The sequence below is a fragment of the Pezoporus flaviventris genome, unplaced genomic scaffold (genome assembly GCF_033815535.1).
Source record: "Pezoporus flaviventris isolate CSIRO_AGI_PZ_B2104156 unplaced genomic scaffold, CSIRO_AGI_Pfla_v1 ptg000072l, whole genome shotgun sequence".
In the NCBI taxonomy this organism is placed as follows: Eukaryota; Metazoa; Chordata; class Aves; order Psittaciformes; family Psittacidae; genus Pezoporus; species Pezoporus flaviventris.
Window position 1 is genome coordinate 6,203,851 of NW_026892620.1, and position 16,805 is coordinate 6,220,655.

General features: G+C 40.1%; 1 protein-coding gene across 1 annotated transcript; it reads left to right on the forward strand.

Moving 5' to 3' along the window:
- Window positions 1–1,971: 1,971 nt before the first annotated feature.
- ARGLU1 (arginine and glutamate rich 1) lies at window positions 1,972–10,929 on the forward strand. The gene is made up of 4 exons (XM_061472798.1): window positions 1,972–2,587; window positions 6,811–7,036; window positions 9,395–9,478; window positions 10,729–10,929. Exons 1-4 carry the CDS (start codon window positions 2,232–2,234, stop codon window positions 10,891–10,893), a joined length of 831 nt encoding a protein of 276 aa, XP_061328782.1. The 5' UTR covers window positions 1,972–2,231; the 3' UTR covers window positions 10,894–10,929.
- Window positions 10,930–16,805: the final 5,876 nt, after the last annotated feature.

Sequence of the window (16,805 nt, forward strand, 5' to 3'; positions counted from 1 at the left end):
CCAAACTATCAAAATTCAAAGCAAAGAAGAAATCACAGGCATGTTGTTCTAATTTGTCAGCTCTCAGGAATGTATTTTTGAAAGGAAAAGGACCTTTTTTTTTCCAGAAGTACCAGAATTTAGTCCTCATAAATAATAAAGTGGACTAACGACTTCAACCTAGTATAGGTATTAAAAATCTCATGCTCTTAATAATTCAGTAGTTAAAAAAAAAAAACCAAAAAACTGAGATGGAGCAATACAGTAATGGACTGGGGAAAATTATTTCATTATACCATATTTTATAATTTCAATTCCACACAATCCAACATCATGAATTATTGTCAGATAATAATGTATTTTATACCTCTGATGAATCAGTACTACTAAGTAAGAACAAATTTCTGCAGGTCAAAATTATATTTCTTCAGACAACCAAGGTGCTAAATATGGGTTCTGTTAACAGTGATTTACCAAGGAGAAAACTCAGATAACTATATTTTAAAAACTCATTTATAGCTGACAATGAAATAATTAGTAATGTCCTCTTCCCTCCCCCACCATTCCAGGTCAGATACATTCAACCTGAATGCAGAACTAATAAAACTATGATGTAACTTTTCACCAAACCTGTTGCATCATACAAATTTAAAAGCTTCGGTGCTCAATTACAGTCAAGTTGCTGTGGAAATCATGCCAGCTGGAAACTCACCCACCTAGTCCCGAGCTAAAAGGTCTGACTGTTAACTTCCTTAGTCACCTGTGGCATGAAGTTCCCCGGGGCGAGAGACAAACAAGCACACCCGGGGGTCTGTACCACTGGAATTCCTGCCGTGCAGGTTTCACAACGTCCATTACTCTGCTGTCACCTGAAAAGTGGTCTGTCAGAAAGATGCTTCAATTTTATTTATTTTTAGCACTAATTAAAATCTGAATTACAGAATAAGGAAGTCTTCCTTCAAGAAAAGACAAGTCACTCAGACAAAAGAATTAGGTGAAAATACCTTTAGATGAGATAGGATTTTGTCCAGTGATTAATGTTTTGCCAAATGTAACTTACTTAGAATGTAGACATATAAAGAGGAAAAAAAAAAAAGGCACAAACTCTGAAAGGTATCAATGAGCCAATTTTCTCTGAAAGAGCAAGCTTCACTATCCATAACTTGCATATTCTTGAAACCAAGAACAGTATCACTCGCAGAATTTGTTATGGCAGAGCTGGGATAAAAACCTCATAGAGATACCTAATGAATCACACACTACACTTGACCTGAAGCTGCTTCCTTTGCCTACATACTTGCCAACAAAGAACAACGTGTAGAAGTAACGTCAAAATGCAGGCAAAATAAGTACTGTGCCACTTTAGAGATATCTACAATGAAGCAGAACCTAGCTCATAGTTCTGTTGAACTATGTGGTTCAACAGAAGGCTCAGAAAAAATAAAACCCCTACTTTTTGGGAAGGTTAATGAGTTTTGTAACTTCTTTAATCTAGAGCAACAGATTCCCTCTGTCCCCTATGTCAAACAAAATCAAGCAACAGAAGTCCCAAAAAAAAAAAAAGAAAAAATCAATTAAAGAAACACACGGCATCTCCTCCTCGGCGGAGCATGGCGACACTGAACGCGGAGCTGGTTACACAGGCTGAGGCTCCCTACTTCTTGGCCGATCCAGAGGCGGCCTCGAGAGCTAGATGCCTCCAAACGCCTGAAACCCCCATTATACCTTTTCCTCCTCAACCAACCAGCCAGCCAGTCAGCCAGCCAGCCCGCCCCCCCCGGTACGCTCTTCGGGAGACTGCCCCCCAAAAACCTAGTCTCAGCGCTCTTCAACACCCAGATACCCACGCACAAAGCGTGAGCATGCGCAGAGAGCGCCAAAAGATGCTTTCGCGGCGAGCGACGCTTGCCATTGGCTGTCGGAGATTACCGAGTGCTTTCGTGCTCCTCCGACTAGACGCCGAGGGGGAACGAGAAGCTAAACGGCTCGAATACGGCGCAGTGTATTGTGGGGCGGAAGAGGAGAGTCACCGCTCTGCTGGGGCCGCCATCTTGCCTGCGTCCGGACTTGCTCCCGCGTTCGGGGCCTGCTCTTTCTCCTCACAGCGCAAAGCGGTGGCAAGTGGGAGAACGACAGGCCCGCCTGGGCGGTGCTAATGCGTGCGGAGCTTCCTCGCACTTCTCTCCGGCGCCGCTAGCGAAGGGGGCGGGGGTGGTCTGAGCGGTCATCGGCGCGGCCTCTGCTTTTCCGGGATGGGTCGGTCTCGCAGCCGGAGCTCGTCCCGCTCCAAGCACACTAAAAGCTCCAAGCACAACAAGAAGAACCGGAGCCGATCGCGATCCCGCTCCCGGGAGAAGGAGCGGGCGCGGAAGCGATCTAAGTCCCGGGAGAGCAAGCGGAACCGGCGCCGAGAGTCCCGCTCCCGGTCCCGCTCCAACACGGCCCCCTCCTCCCGCCGAGACCGGGAGCGGGAGCGCGACCGCGCCTCCTCCCCGCCCGACCGCATCGACATCTTCGGGCGCACGGTGAGCAAGCGCAGCAGCCTGGACGAGAAGCAGAAGCGGGAGGAGGAAGAGAAAAAAGCGGAGTTCGAGCGGCAGCGGAAAATGTGAGCCCCGGGTCTGGGCTGGGCACTTCGCGGGGGCGATGGTGAGGGTGCGAGGGGAAGGAGGAGGACAGGAGGTACTTCGTGCCCTGGTGGCTTTCCCTCCGTTCTTTCCTCCTCCGGATTAGGGCCACCTGCCACTGGGGTGAAGACGTTTAGGCCCTTGCTGAGGCCTAGTCTCTGCCTTGTTTCCCGCCATCCTTCCCTTCCCTGAAGTCTTGGCTCCCTCAGGGGCGTTGAATGCGCCCGCCCCGCTCCCTCCCCGCGCCGGCTGTGCTCGATTCCCATCTGCCGCTGGTCTGCTCGGAAACTTCCTCTGCGGTGGGGGCCTCCGCACCGCGGAGGCTTTGTGCTGCACTGCCACACTGCACGCCCCTCCCTTCACTGCGTGGCGAGCTGCTTGTGCGTAGAGTGGAGGCCCCTGGTGTTGCTCTGCTAGGGATTTAAGAAATACCATGCATCGATTACTGAGGATTGGGGCATAGAAGGATGCAAGAGAGGGACTCTTTGTCAGGGACAGTAGTGGTAGGACAAGGGGCAATGGGTTTAAGCTTAAACAGGGGAGATTTAGGTTAGCTATAAAGAAGAAATTCTTTATTGTGTGAGTGATGAAGCACTGGAACCGGCTGCCAAAGGAAGTTGTGAATGCTCCATCCCTGGCAGTGTTCAAGGCCAGGTTGGATGGGGCTTTGAGCACTGTGGTCTAGTGGAAGGTGTCCCTGCCTGTGGCAGGCGGGTTGGAACTAGACGATCTTAAGGTCTTTTCCAACCATGACCATTCTGTTATTCTTGCCAAATAGGACAGTAGGATCTGGTGACTTGTTTCGTTTGAGACCTTTTCCTTTTTCAGTTTTTGTTGTGAGGAATGTGGTTATTTTTAAGGTCTAAAGAGACATAAATTCTATTTTAATGAACGTTGGATGTGAATTAAGATGTTTAGCGATATCAAATTATGAAAGAGACCTTTATGCAGCAGAGATAACGGTTTTAACAGTTGTGATAAGGTGGTACTTGTTCTTTGAGTGTTACAGTTGCTCCTTGGAGCACTGAGTGTAGAAGCAGCACGTGTTTTTATGTGTGAAGCCAAATAGTAATGTTAATTCTAAGGTGGAGCTTTGAGTTTTATTGAACGACATTGTTCTACTGAAATATTGTGGTTCAGAAGGCTTGATCACCCTGAGCTGTCACTTTCATTTCTGTTTGTCAATAATCTCCTATCCTAACTTCAGAATTTGGCAGTGATGTCATCAAAAACTTGCATAGTAACACAAACATGTGAAAATGCTGAAGGCTTGTTGAGTCATTGATACTAATTTTGTGGTTTATAATTTTATTCAGTACCTAAATTAATAAAAATATTCCATGCATATCTGCGGTGAAGAATTGGAATGCGCTTAAGAGTTTGAGAATGCAGTGTAATGCAGGTAATAGTTTTAGTATTCTGGAGCTGGTTTAGTTCATGTGTAAGTTTTCTATATGAATCAGCTTTGAAATTTAAAAAAAAAACCTGTGAAGTCTATATAGGAGGAATATGACATTTGAGTGATATTGGGAACCGGATAGTAGGTTTTTGAAGGAGAAACAATATTGGAAAAGATTGGGTATAGAATTTTGATGCTTATGGAATACAATTTATATTCCAAAAGAAAAAGTAATAACATTTAATAGAGTAGATAATTTTGTATTTGAGTAAGTCATATGTAGGAAGTACTTCCTAACTAAATTAACTAGGGGACAGTTCATATATTGAAAGTCACTTTATTAGTCTCGTGTCTATTCAAACCTTGGTACGTAGCCTTCTGCTTTTTCTTATAATGCTAGTTTTCCATAAAGGCCTTGCAAATGTGACATTTTTCCCCATCTGAAATCTGTTTAAATGTAAGCAGTGTGTTTTCTGTAGATTTCATGAAATTAGTCTTAAGAAGTAAATGGTTCATACTGAAAATGCTTTTACATTAACGGCTTATCTGTTGCTCTGGTGTCATGGCTCAGTAGGTCAGGATGATAAACTTACACCTCTATATAAAATACTGTAAGTTCATGCAATTAAAATAAGTTGGTAGAGTCTACAGAACAGATCATTGAAATGTATATCTGGTTACAGTTTTATTTTTGTTATAAAGTCAAAGCTACTATATATATTATTACATATTTATAATGTTGCAGCCTTTGAATGTGAAAAGATACATTTTGTTTAATTAAATTTGAATGGAATTACTTGAGCTGAGAAGAAAGAAACGTGTGCAGGCACAGCACTTAGTAGTACATCCATCATCAATTGCTGAGGATATTTGAAAACTTAATTCTGACATGAGTGTCAGGGGTATTTTTGTAATTATGTGGTATCATTATTCAGTTAGCTGACTTATTCTGGATTTCCCCAGTGTTAAAAATGAAGCTAAAATAAAAAAAATTAAAAACCAAACCAAACCAAAACTTCTGTGAAACAGCCTCTTGTGCTGTATCAGTACAGGATGGTGAGAGTACTTGCTGCTGAATAAATACTCATGGAGGGTTAAAGAAACCCCTTTAAAATAAAAGGATGCTTAGTATATAAAAGATGTTTAAAAATTTGTCCAAAAGGATTGTAGGCAGTGGCTCCTCAGAGGCATGCTAACAGAATGGGGTTAATGTTTGTTTGTTTTTTTTTTCCTGGATAGTGGTGGTAAAGACCATGAGATCCTGTGTTGCTTAAGTTAAAGTAAATGCTGGCCTAATGTGCTACCAAAAAATTTTGTTATCTCATGAGGAATATAAGAATTGAATTTGTCTTCTGGGGCTGAGTGTCTTAAGTTGAGGGTTCCAAAACTTTTTAATGAAGGAGATAACTAGCCATTTGGTTCAGTACACTTTTTGGAAAAAAAAAAGAAAAGCCAAGCAAACCAACCACGCAAACAAAAAAACCCTAAACCAACCAACAAATCATGAACAGGGGAACTTAAGAGCCTTTTGCCTCTGTATTTCACATGTTTATCTAGATCAGTATTCCATACTTCATTATCTCCTTTTGCATATTTGCAAATTGTACACTAGGAGATGTAAAAGTTAACAAATCCTGTAACTTTTTTTTTTTTTAATGAGTTGCTTTTGTGTGTCTCAAATAAGAAAATGCAAACTCAATAATGACAAGGATATTGACAGGATATTAGGATATTACAGCAGCAGTTGCTATTCTAAATCATGGATTTTCTGGTGCTGACAGGCCAGAAGATAAGTTTATAAGATTGTTCCATAGTTAACATAATTTTCAAGGTCAAAGAGAATAACCTTCTCCCCAAAGCCCATAATAATTCCAAATAAGTAGTATGCTACGACACATAGCTATACAGTACTCACTTTTGTTCGTCTATGGATATCTAATTGCCATATGGTACTAGTGATTACTGCCTGGAAGTTTTTTGTTTGCTTTTTTTTTTCCTGCCTTTGGAAACAAACCTGGCAAATGGACATAATCTTTTTGTATTCTTTTTTAATGAAAACTAGTGACAGTGATCAGGCTAAGTGATAATACTGCTGCAAATAAAAGATAAAAACAAGAAGACATTTGAACGTACTACCAAAATTCAGGACATGGAAAGCTATAAGGATTGCAAGGATTTATTTAGCACTTGCTATATTTTTTTTTTATAATTATGTTAGAAGCCATTATTATGCTTTATTGTGATGCTGCGATAAAGATGTTAAGGAGAGCAGAGGTATTTGAAATTTGATAAGGTAGATAATAACTAGATTACAGACACAACTTCTGATTCAAATTGCGAATTCTATTGCTTCTGTCTTAGATACTAGGGATTAGTTTGATGCTTCTGAAGTGGTTGCTTTAAGATAAGTTTTACAAGATGTTTTCTTAAAATTGAGACCATTTGAATTCCTGAAGGGTGAAGGATGGCCACAGTTGGATGAGGTCTTTTATTTTTATTTTCAACTAAAAGTTACCAGGAAGTCAAGATAAGCTGTCTCCTCAAGCTTAGTCTCCTAAAGAAATTAAGGGGTACTAAATACATTACGGTCTGAATGGGTTCCCTGGGACAGAAATACTGATTGTCTGAATATTAATTATCCTTAAATGTATGGCAAAATATTCTTTCTGCATAATCTGTGTATATAAGGTATAAAACTGTTTTAAAGCGGTTCAGGAGCGTGGTTGATGATGTGTATTTGAAAGAGTTTGTTTCAGTGCAACCATTCTTTATTCAATAAAAAGGTAATACGTTTGCATTTTGTAGTCGACAACAAGAAATTGAAGAGAAACTCATAGAAGAAGAAACTGCTCGAAGAGTGGAAGAGCTTGTGGCTAAACGTGTAGAAGAAGAGTTGGAGAAAAGGAAGGATGAGATTGAGCGAGAGGTTCTCCGCAGGGTGGAGGAGGCTAAGCGCATCATGGAAAAACAGTTGCTCGAAGAACTCGAGCGACAGCGACAAGCTGAACTTGCAGCACAAAAAGCCAGAGAGGTAACGCTCGGTCGTTTGGAAAGTAGAAACAGTCCATGGCAAAACTTTCAGTGTTGGTTTGTGCCTCCTGTTCGGTTCAGAAAGAGATGGAATACAGCAAATCTAATTCACTTCTCGTATAAACTTGCATTGCTGCGAAACTTAATTTCTAGCCTATTCAGGGGAGCTCACTGATATTAAACAGTTATTCTCCTAAAACCTGAACAAGGATACTGATTTTTAATGGAACTGACCTACATATTTCAGAATTGTTTGAAACTTTTGCCATGGCTGCAGGATTAATCAGCGGTCCTTTCATTTTTGGGGAAGGGTATTGAAAATCTGTAATTTTGTATCCTTAATTTGTTTCATTTTGTTTACCTAGACTGTAAGAGGCTTTTGCCTTCAGTCAGGCAAAAATCAGGGTCCAACAGTGAGCTGCAGTACCCGTCTTTAACAAATAGGTTTCTTATTCTTCATTTAAAATGAATGTTTTCCTTGAGCAAACACTGGACTAATTCTGGGACTTCGAGCATAAGCCATCCACGTCTTCACGAAGGATCTATGTCCAAATCATAATATCTAGTTTTAATAACTACTAACAACTCCTCTTTTTTTTTTTTTTTTTTTTTTTTCCTCCTCCCAGAAGTTATAAAAGAGCAGGTTGCCCTTGTCTGAAGTCAAGCTGAACATGTGACTTGGGTTTTTTTGGTTTTTAATCAGCAGCTGGAGCAGAAGCTGAAAAAGTCTTTCTGTGAGACAGTAATTTGCTACTAAAGGCTTTGATGCCTGCCTGCACCAATCATTCCAGGATCCAGAAATTTCAAGGCAAATTTTAAAATTGTAAAGGAAATTTGTGCTAAACAGAAGTCTCAAATGCCTTTTTCATTCTACCTCCTACACAGTTTATCTTAAATTAATATTTTGATTGGCTTACAAAAGGAAAGACAGTAGCAATGAAGCTTTCCCCTTCATATGATGTGTGACTTGTCTGTCACATAATATGTTTAATTTGAAAAAAAAAAAACAACAAAAAAACAACAAACCAAACCACTGAGATACAACAAATATCAGGAACATTAAATCACACTTGTTCTGCAAATTCAAACCTTACTATCAAAGAATTTAAATTAAATTTAGATGTCTGTAGTGAGCAGTTGCTTCATGTATGTAGATTTTCGTTTGATCAGATGGATGACTACTTTTTTTTTTCCCCCCAAGTATTTTTGCTATTGTCAATGTGATGTGATGAAGTCCCATCGGTTCTTTGTAATGCAGAATAACCCTCCATGCCTGGAGTGAAGTGTGCTAGCTAGTAGCTGGTTACTAGTCATAGTAAGAAGTTTTCATATGCTTGCTTTGTTCGTATTAACTTTTTTTTCTTACACAGACACAAACCTCTGGCTAACTTTAAATCTTCCAAATATTAAAATAATTTGGATATATATTACGTGAACTGAAACGCCTCCAAAACTTTCATGCAGTCTTCATATTTGAGTTGTATAACAGAGTTCCATAAAATTCACCAAGAAAACAATTACAAGGCTTTATTTCCTGATCTTGCCTTCCCTGGACTCCTGAATTCCAAGTTCAGACTGCAAATGACAGTTTCAGCTGTCTTAAAATTGTCAAAATATTGAATGTTAAGTCCATTCTCCCCATGAAAGAAGCCCATAGCTCCATGAAGTATGGATTACCATTTGTATTTTTCACTAACAGTAAATGTATTTTTCTTATTAATTGTTTGCCTTAGGAATGATTTACATATTTTTGTTCCTTCTTATCATAAACATCTGCATTCCTCAGCTCAGCCTTCCCTGTATGTTGTTTCTTTATAAATGGTTGAGCTGCTGATGCAGGTATTGCCAAGCTAACAGTACAAATCATTTTAAAGAGGAAGCTGGCGTGTATGGCAGCCGAGGAGCACACTCTGCAGGACACTGGACAAGACAGTAAATATTCAACTTTTAATGCTGATTAAAGGAGTATAGGTAAAGAATACGTAGGTATACTTAATTGGTGAGACAAACTATTCACTTTATTTATATTTTCTATATTACTTTTTAATTTGGTAAATACTATCCAGTTTTTGTAGTTGTCCTTGTTGATTTGTGTGATATTAAAATTCTAGTAATAAATTGTCAGGATTCTGTGATTAGGGAGGGTTTAGTTGGTTGCTGTTTGGACTGGGCGGGGTTATATAAATTGAGTGCTAGAGACCAGTATTAGTGGCTGCACAGTTTACCGTTGTGAGACAAAGTAGGTGGCTATAAAGCTGCCACTTTAAGTCAGTTCACAAAAGAATTCTGAGAAAGATTAGTGAATGTGCAGAAGTGAGTATTTTACTTTACTAACATCTTGCCCTGTCCTCCCGTTTAGGAAGAAGAGCGTGCAAAGCGTGAGGAACTAGAGCGAATACTAGAAGAGAATAATCGAAAAATTGCAGAAGCACAAGCTAAACTGGTATGTAGTTAACTGTTCTGTAGGGGAATACAGGTCCCTCTGCCTGATTTGCAACACAATTAAATAAACAAATTGACCCTTTCTGGAGTTTGTCTGTTGCTGGTTATGTCAGTAGTGTTGCTCTTCTCTTGAGCATATGAGACCAGATCCTTAGCAGTAACACTGGTTTGAAAAAATAGTTCAGGTGCTGTTAATTCAGAGGAAGATAGATGCCTTCAGAATTTAAAAAGTACTTTTTTTTTCTTACTGTATCTTACAGGGAAGGTTGAACTGAGTTTGCAAATTATGTTCTGCTTCTAAAACAGAAGTGACTACTTACGTTTTGTTGAGCAGGACAAGTACAGACTGGATTTTTGACTAGTATAGCATTGATGTACAAGTGCTGAAAGGGACTTTCAGCATAAGCTTAAGATGTCTTACATTACGAAAGTCTAGTTTATACTGGTTTCCAAGACTATTTAAGCAGGTGTCTGCCTCTTGAGAACATTCAGTATGATGTAGCTGATTCTAATCTATTAACGATAACCCCAAACTAAGGTGCTTGTAAATCCTGATGGAATTCACACCGGTTTCAATTACCCAAGTAATTACACCATTTTCAGATAAAGATGATTCTTCTAAAAATTGCTGGAGCTATGTCTGCTTTACACCTCTTTCTGTTTTACCCTTTTCCCAACCTCATATGGTGTAAATGGGACAATTAGAAAATTGAAAGTATAAACTGACAAAATGAACAAAATAAGCACCTTTAGAAGACCACTGGAAGAGCTGTAAGAACCGTAAGTCAGTGTAAGGATTGGCTTGTTAGAAATCAGGTAAAGATGGTTTTGAATTTGGAAGGGGGGGGGGGTGTTACAAGTATTTTTGAGTGGGGAGACTTCTGAAGGTCTGTTACATCATTATATTGTGCTTTCATCTGACATGACGAGTGTCAGGGGAGTTTCTCCATGCATACACGGACTTCCTTAATTAAAATGTAATGTATTGTTTGCAAAGCAGTGTTGAAAAGCATTGCCTGTAAACACTCAAGATTTCAATACATTAGCTGTAGAAAGTGTTCAGTGTTTCTTCTGCATTCAAATAAGAGTTTACAAATAGTTTCATTGAAACCAACTAGGGCCATCTAGCTCAGGTAGAACTGCTTACATACCTGTGCAGGATTGGACCTGTTTGGAAGTTAATACAGACTTGTAAATTGCTTTTATGACTACAAAATATGCTGGCCTAAATTCTACAATTTTCATATATAGGCTGAAGAACAATTGAAAATTGTTGAAGAACAAAGAAAGATTCATGAGGAGAGGATGAAACTAGAACAAGAGAGACAACGTCAGCAAAAGGAAGAGCAAAAAATTATCCTGGGCAAAGGAAAGTCTAGGCCAAAACTGTCCTTCTCACTAAAAAGCCAGGATTAAATTGCAACTCTGAACTCCTAAACAAAAAAACCCAAACCAACCACCACCAACAAAAAAGGAAAAATGGAAAAAAAAAACAACCCAACAACTTTGTATGGTAGCTTCATGTTGAAGTGTGGGGTTTTTTTTTTTTTTTTTTCCCTCTCTCCATTTTTTCCTTTTTTTTTTTTTTTTTTTTTCCTTTTGTCTTTTTTTTTTGGAGTCTGGAAAGTTAGCTTGTTCTGATAGGGGCCGTGCTCTGCAATTCTTAATTTTTTTTTAAAACTTCCATTAAGTTAAACCCTTATCAGATCATTGTTGCATTTTAGAGTGCAGTCTGTTCTATCAGTTTTGTAACTGTATTAGTGGTCTGAAGCAGATCAGGTCACTTTGAATTGTGGATGATCTGGTAAGGTTTTACTGACCTACTCAGAGTTTGACTCTGATAATTGACAGGACTTTATACTGGGTATTGCTGACTTTTAATTTTATTTTTTTTTAAGTCAGTAAATACATGAATAAATTGCCATAGTATTACTGGACATCTGTGGTTTATTGTTAAATCAGTGTCCTATGATACTGTCCCATTGTTGCGTTTGATGTTCCTGATACAGGTAAGGAAATAGTTTGTCATTTCTGCAATGAATACATAGAGGAAGTTCAGTATCGTCTCTGTTAGATTTGTTTTTATTACATTGACAGCATTCAACCAGCTTTCCCCATTGTGTAAATAAACTGATTTGCTGAATAAAGTGAAAGTCTTAAATTCATATGTTTAAGTAAATTTTTTTAGTACACATTTATAAATGGTTATAAAAGTGACAATTCACATTATTACATTCAAGACTATAGTAGTATTTTTTTTTATTTTCCTTTAAACTACTGTGGCTTCTACTTATAATGCAAAATTACACACAGTAACAAATCCCTGCAGTTGTGAATGTTTTTGATGGCTGCTGCTGTTTTCATGAATGTTGGTTTTTACTCTGACAGAGACTTATTTCAGCCATAGTATCATGTTTAAACAGCTGTTTGGCTTACTGCACTCAGACCAATACTTTGGTATCTAATCCCTTTCGGTTCACCTCATAATATAGTATATTGTATAAGTTAAGGTCATGACCATATAATGAATCTGATGGATCCTAACGGATTTAAAAATTGAAGTTTTTTCCCAAAGGACTGGACTGGCTAGAATACTTGAAGTGAAAAACGAAATGAGATTCTGTCTAAATACATTGTTTTAGCCAGAAAGCAACTGTTATTTGTATACAGATCTTGAATGTTGTCCATTTATATATACAGGTTTTATTTTGAAAAATTAAATTACAGATTGAAAACTATATATAAAATTCCCCTTTTTGTATATAATTATTCTACCAAAACCTGGATTACTATAGCTTGTCCAGTTCTAAAACTTTCTCCTGTTGGTGTACGACTTGGGTATTAACCATAAAATGAAAGTTACCAGTAGTTGCCTGAGCATTTGAATGTCACTGGACAAAGTTGGAAATAATTCCTGATATTCCCAAAGGATCTGTTTCTGTAGGTTTGGCAGATTAAATGTGTGGGAGCAAGTTGACATGCATTGCTTTGTCCAGTATGTTAAGAAAAATGTGAAGACAGTAAAATACCTACACTATTACTGTGTAATTTGTCTATATATTGTTGCAGAAGAAGGTTGAAGGTTGCTTAATACATAGAAACAAAAGCTGAAGCCAAATAAATCATGTACACGACCTGTTGGCAGGAGCAGGCTGTATTTAAAACTTAACTGATACCTGTATTTCTAAACCAGAAAACATCCCCTGTTCCCTTATGAGAAACAAGCTATTAAAAGTCAATACTCAAAACAGACCTATGCATTTTTGTTTCCTCTCATCTTCTGAAAGCAAGAAGTTCTCATACGTGCAGTTGTGGTATCAAGTATTTTCTTCTAATAGTGAATTTGCAGCTAAATAATAACATCTGTTTTTTACACTTAACATTGTGTAGGCTTAGACTTCGTTGTTCCAGTAGTGTTCCTTTAGGACTACTGTATGAACAAAATGTCTGATCAGTTTGATCACCCCTTCTGCCATTCCACACACCTTCCTACCTGCCCTTCCTTCTCTCTGCCCTCAACAAAGGAAGAGCAGCTAAAGCGGCTATGTATTTCTTTTCCCTTCCCCCCCCAAAAAAAAAAAAAAAAAAAATAAAGTGTTCAGTTGGTAGAAATCACTGTCTCTTGGCTTGTCCTAAAGTATACAGTATTTCTTGGGATAGGTTTTGGTAGACCTAGTGTGGGAGGATGCCACATTTTTTATTCTGGGGCTTGTCTTCTTTTCAAAACTATCATAGGGCTTCAGGGATGCTGTCTTTTTCTAGGAAAAATAGAGGTGCACACATTTTAGGAGGGGGGTAAAGTGACATTTGATGATAAGGATTTGATGTTCTTGCATTCCTTTAAAACATGATACCTGGCTAATGCAAAGTAGGTTAGAACATAGGCTGACATATACATAGTGAGTATGAGCTCTGTGGGGGGGTCTACAGAAGGGTATTGGCCTACATAGACAAACCTCTCCTAGAAGTTGCATTGGGTGTTTAAGTTTGATTTCATTACAGTTTGAAGTTTCAACTTAAATTTTGGTTAGACGATTCTTGGTTTATTCTGGAGCTTTGTGTGTTGGGTTTTTTTAACTCCCTTCCCCCAGGGAGGCAGGTAGGCATTTCCTGTTATCACTTACCTTCAGCAGTATTCATTTACCTTCTATGATAAGAGATCTTAGTTTTCCCAATGCCTGTTCATAAATGCCCTGGAGCATTATTTTAATACTGAACAATGCATCTCTCCAGCAGAGGTGGGAGAGAGCAGAGAGGCCTTTACAGCAGTGTCCTAACAGTGTGCTGTTTGGAGATTTGTTAAACTGCCCCTTAAACTTCCCATGTTCATTATCATCATTTTTCCGAGCACAAGTAGAAAGCTGACTGCAGTGAGATACGTTGGAGAGCTGGTGTCCTTGAAGCTTAGCAAAGCAGACAATTAGGTTGGCAAGATGTCTAAGCTGCCAAGCAACTGTGTGCCTGTGTATAGACAGATATGTCAGTATTATCTTACTGAAGTATCAATACTTCATCTACTTCATATCTTGTCTTGAAAAAGAAGGATCTGTCTTCATTGTCGCTCCTTTTCTTTGAAGCTTTCTGTCACCTCATACACTTCACGTTGCTGACTTGAAGATTGTAAACCCCTCTTTCTGATGCTATAGTCATTTGGACTTTTTTTGTGCCATTTTTTGCACGTACACCTAATATGAAGGTGCTGGCTGTGATTCACTTTGAACTGCATGAAGCATCTCTTTAAACATTTTCAGAGTATTTGGGGGATGTGTGGTCCTTCTGGCAAGCAGGAGGAAAATTATTAGCTCAGTTATTGCAGGGTCTCAGTGCAAGTTCAGGTGGAATTCATGCTGATAAAAAACACTTCAGTTTGCATTACAGAGGTGATTTTTTTCTGAAGAGAACAGTAGAGCTGCCTGTGTGCCTAAGGCTCATTCCAAGGCAGGAGGATATGGTCGAAGTGCCTGGGCTGGTACAGTTTTGGGCCAACAGGCTGGTCCAGTTGGAGCTGAACCATGACTTTCATGCACCTCTGTTCCATTTCTGTGCTAGTACTACTGAACACATGCACGTTGGGGTTATCCCCATTTTCCCATCCTGCTGTTTTGTTTGCCAGCTGGGGAGTGCTAAAGCTCTGTTGACATTTCTATGCTGAGCAACCTAATGCTTCCCATTGTCTTTACTGGACAGATGAACTAAGGGTTAGGCTGGCTCAGTGGTCAGCTCTGCTCAAGTGTATGTAAACCTCTACAAAAAGACAGTCATGCAGCTTAAGTTTGATCCCTGGTCTGGTTTTTCACCCATGTTATCACAGACCACAAAATAATGCAGGGATTTTTGTTTTCACAGAGAGATACTTAAAATCAGTACAAAAATAAGTCAAATGGAGAATTAAAATGCATACTTAGGATGTACTTAACTTCTTGCCTCATTTTATTACAAGGCTGCTTGAATTCTTTAGCTGTGTTCTCATTTTCTAAGAAGCTATGGTTAACCAAAATTTCGGTTATAAAACAGACATGGAGGAGACAAATTAACATCTAGACATACACTCTACCATAAAGTGCAGAAAATGCAGTTAGGGTGTGAATGATATTTTAGGAGCTGTTTCAAGTACCCAGCACACTTGGCCTTTTGCACAAACAATAAACAACCCATTTAAATCAGTAAGTGTCAATCACTTGTCTTTATTAAAAGTAGTAGGAATTACACCTACTGAGTTATTCTTGACTTTCAAAACTGCTAAATTTTCGAGTAATAATGAAACTTTTCTACTTAATGAAAGATTTCATGTCCCATGTATTCTAATCGCCGATGTTCAGACTGATGTTTAAGAGAGTCAGGTTGCGGGCCCAATCCTGATCCCATTCAGATTAGCTGCCCTTTTTGTTACAGATTTTATAGGCTTGGAGCCAATATTTATGCAATTATTGCCCATGTCACTGTCGAAAAGAAGCTGAAAGGGGTTGATTATTGAGCTATAAACCGGATTTTTGCTGTCAGGCTGGCTGAGGTACAGGAAATCAAGGTTTGAGCAGTGCAAATACCAGAGTGCTGGTTTTCCCTGCAGGCAGAGGGAAAAGCAGGTCTCACCTGCTCGCTGGCCCGCTCACCCATCCATCTGTCCGTCCGTCCGTCCGTCCGTCCGTCCGTCTGTTGGAAGCCGAGCACAGGGGGCCGCGGCGCCGGTCCCACGGCGGCAGCAGGATTTCCTCCCCCCGAAGCCTGTCCCCTGCGCGTTTGTCTGCCAGGAAATCGTGTTCCCCGCGAAACCCGAAATACCTGCCGGGACCTCCTCCTGAGATAGCCCCCGAGAAGCCGCGGCTGAAGGCCACTGCTAACTTCCTAACATGTGTGAGCTTGTTCTGCTTCTAACCCTCCGGCCTCAACACGTATTCTCACGTTTCCTCCGTGTCCGAGGCGATTCTTGCTGCTCCTCGGAGGCGAGACGGTAAAGTCGGAGGTCAATGCAGCGGGCGGTGTGCGGACGGGGATGGACACAGGGAGGGAGCGCGGCCACACCGCGGCTGCTGCAGCAGCCCCTCTGCTGCTCCCGTCCGCGGGTCCGAAGGGACCCGCAAGTCACCCTGCGGCGCCGAAAGCGCTCCTCGCCCTGACCCTCAGCCGCGGGGATCGGCCTCTCCTGCGAAAGGAGTGACCTGTGGGGAGCAGCCACCGAGCCCGTATTTCTTTGGATGTCTTTAACTTTTGTTGCTTGGGTTATCTCAGAGATAAGTTCAAGTTTTTATCTAGGTTCTTAGTTAAAAGGATTTTATTAACGCTTACCTTTATGCGCCTACAGCGCGCACAAAAGGGATGCTGAGTAGAGTAAACCAGCTGTATTTATGTAAAATAATTAGCCGCTGGACAATAGAAGTCGAGCGATATATTTAGCTACATGAGGATATTTTCAGACAATACCAGGGCTCTTTATTTCCTCTGGTTTACTTAAAACAAGGATACGGAGAGTTAGAGGTCACAGTTTACTCACAGCTTTTGCAAAACACAGCTTGTAACCTTTTGCTTCAAAACAAACAGAAGCAGGGCTTCACAAAACTGAGGTAAAGCTATTTTACACGTCTCTGTTCATAGAAGAGTTTATCAGGCTCTGTGTTTACAGTGGCTCACGACTGGATACAGACCACACATTTGTTCAAAAGTTTAGTAATTAAGTACTTTCCTCCCCTCGCCGGCGAAGCTCTCCTTTGATGCCCCTCGATGTGCATAGATACCCAGTCTCTGTTTCCCACTTGAGCGCTAAGTTTCCGTCCTGGGAATCGGATCCTTTTCCACCAAATTGCGCCCCCGGATCTGCAATTCCTTGCTCACTG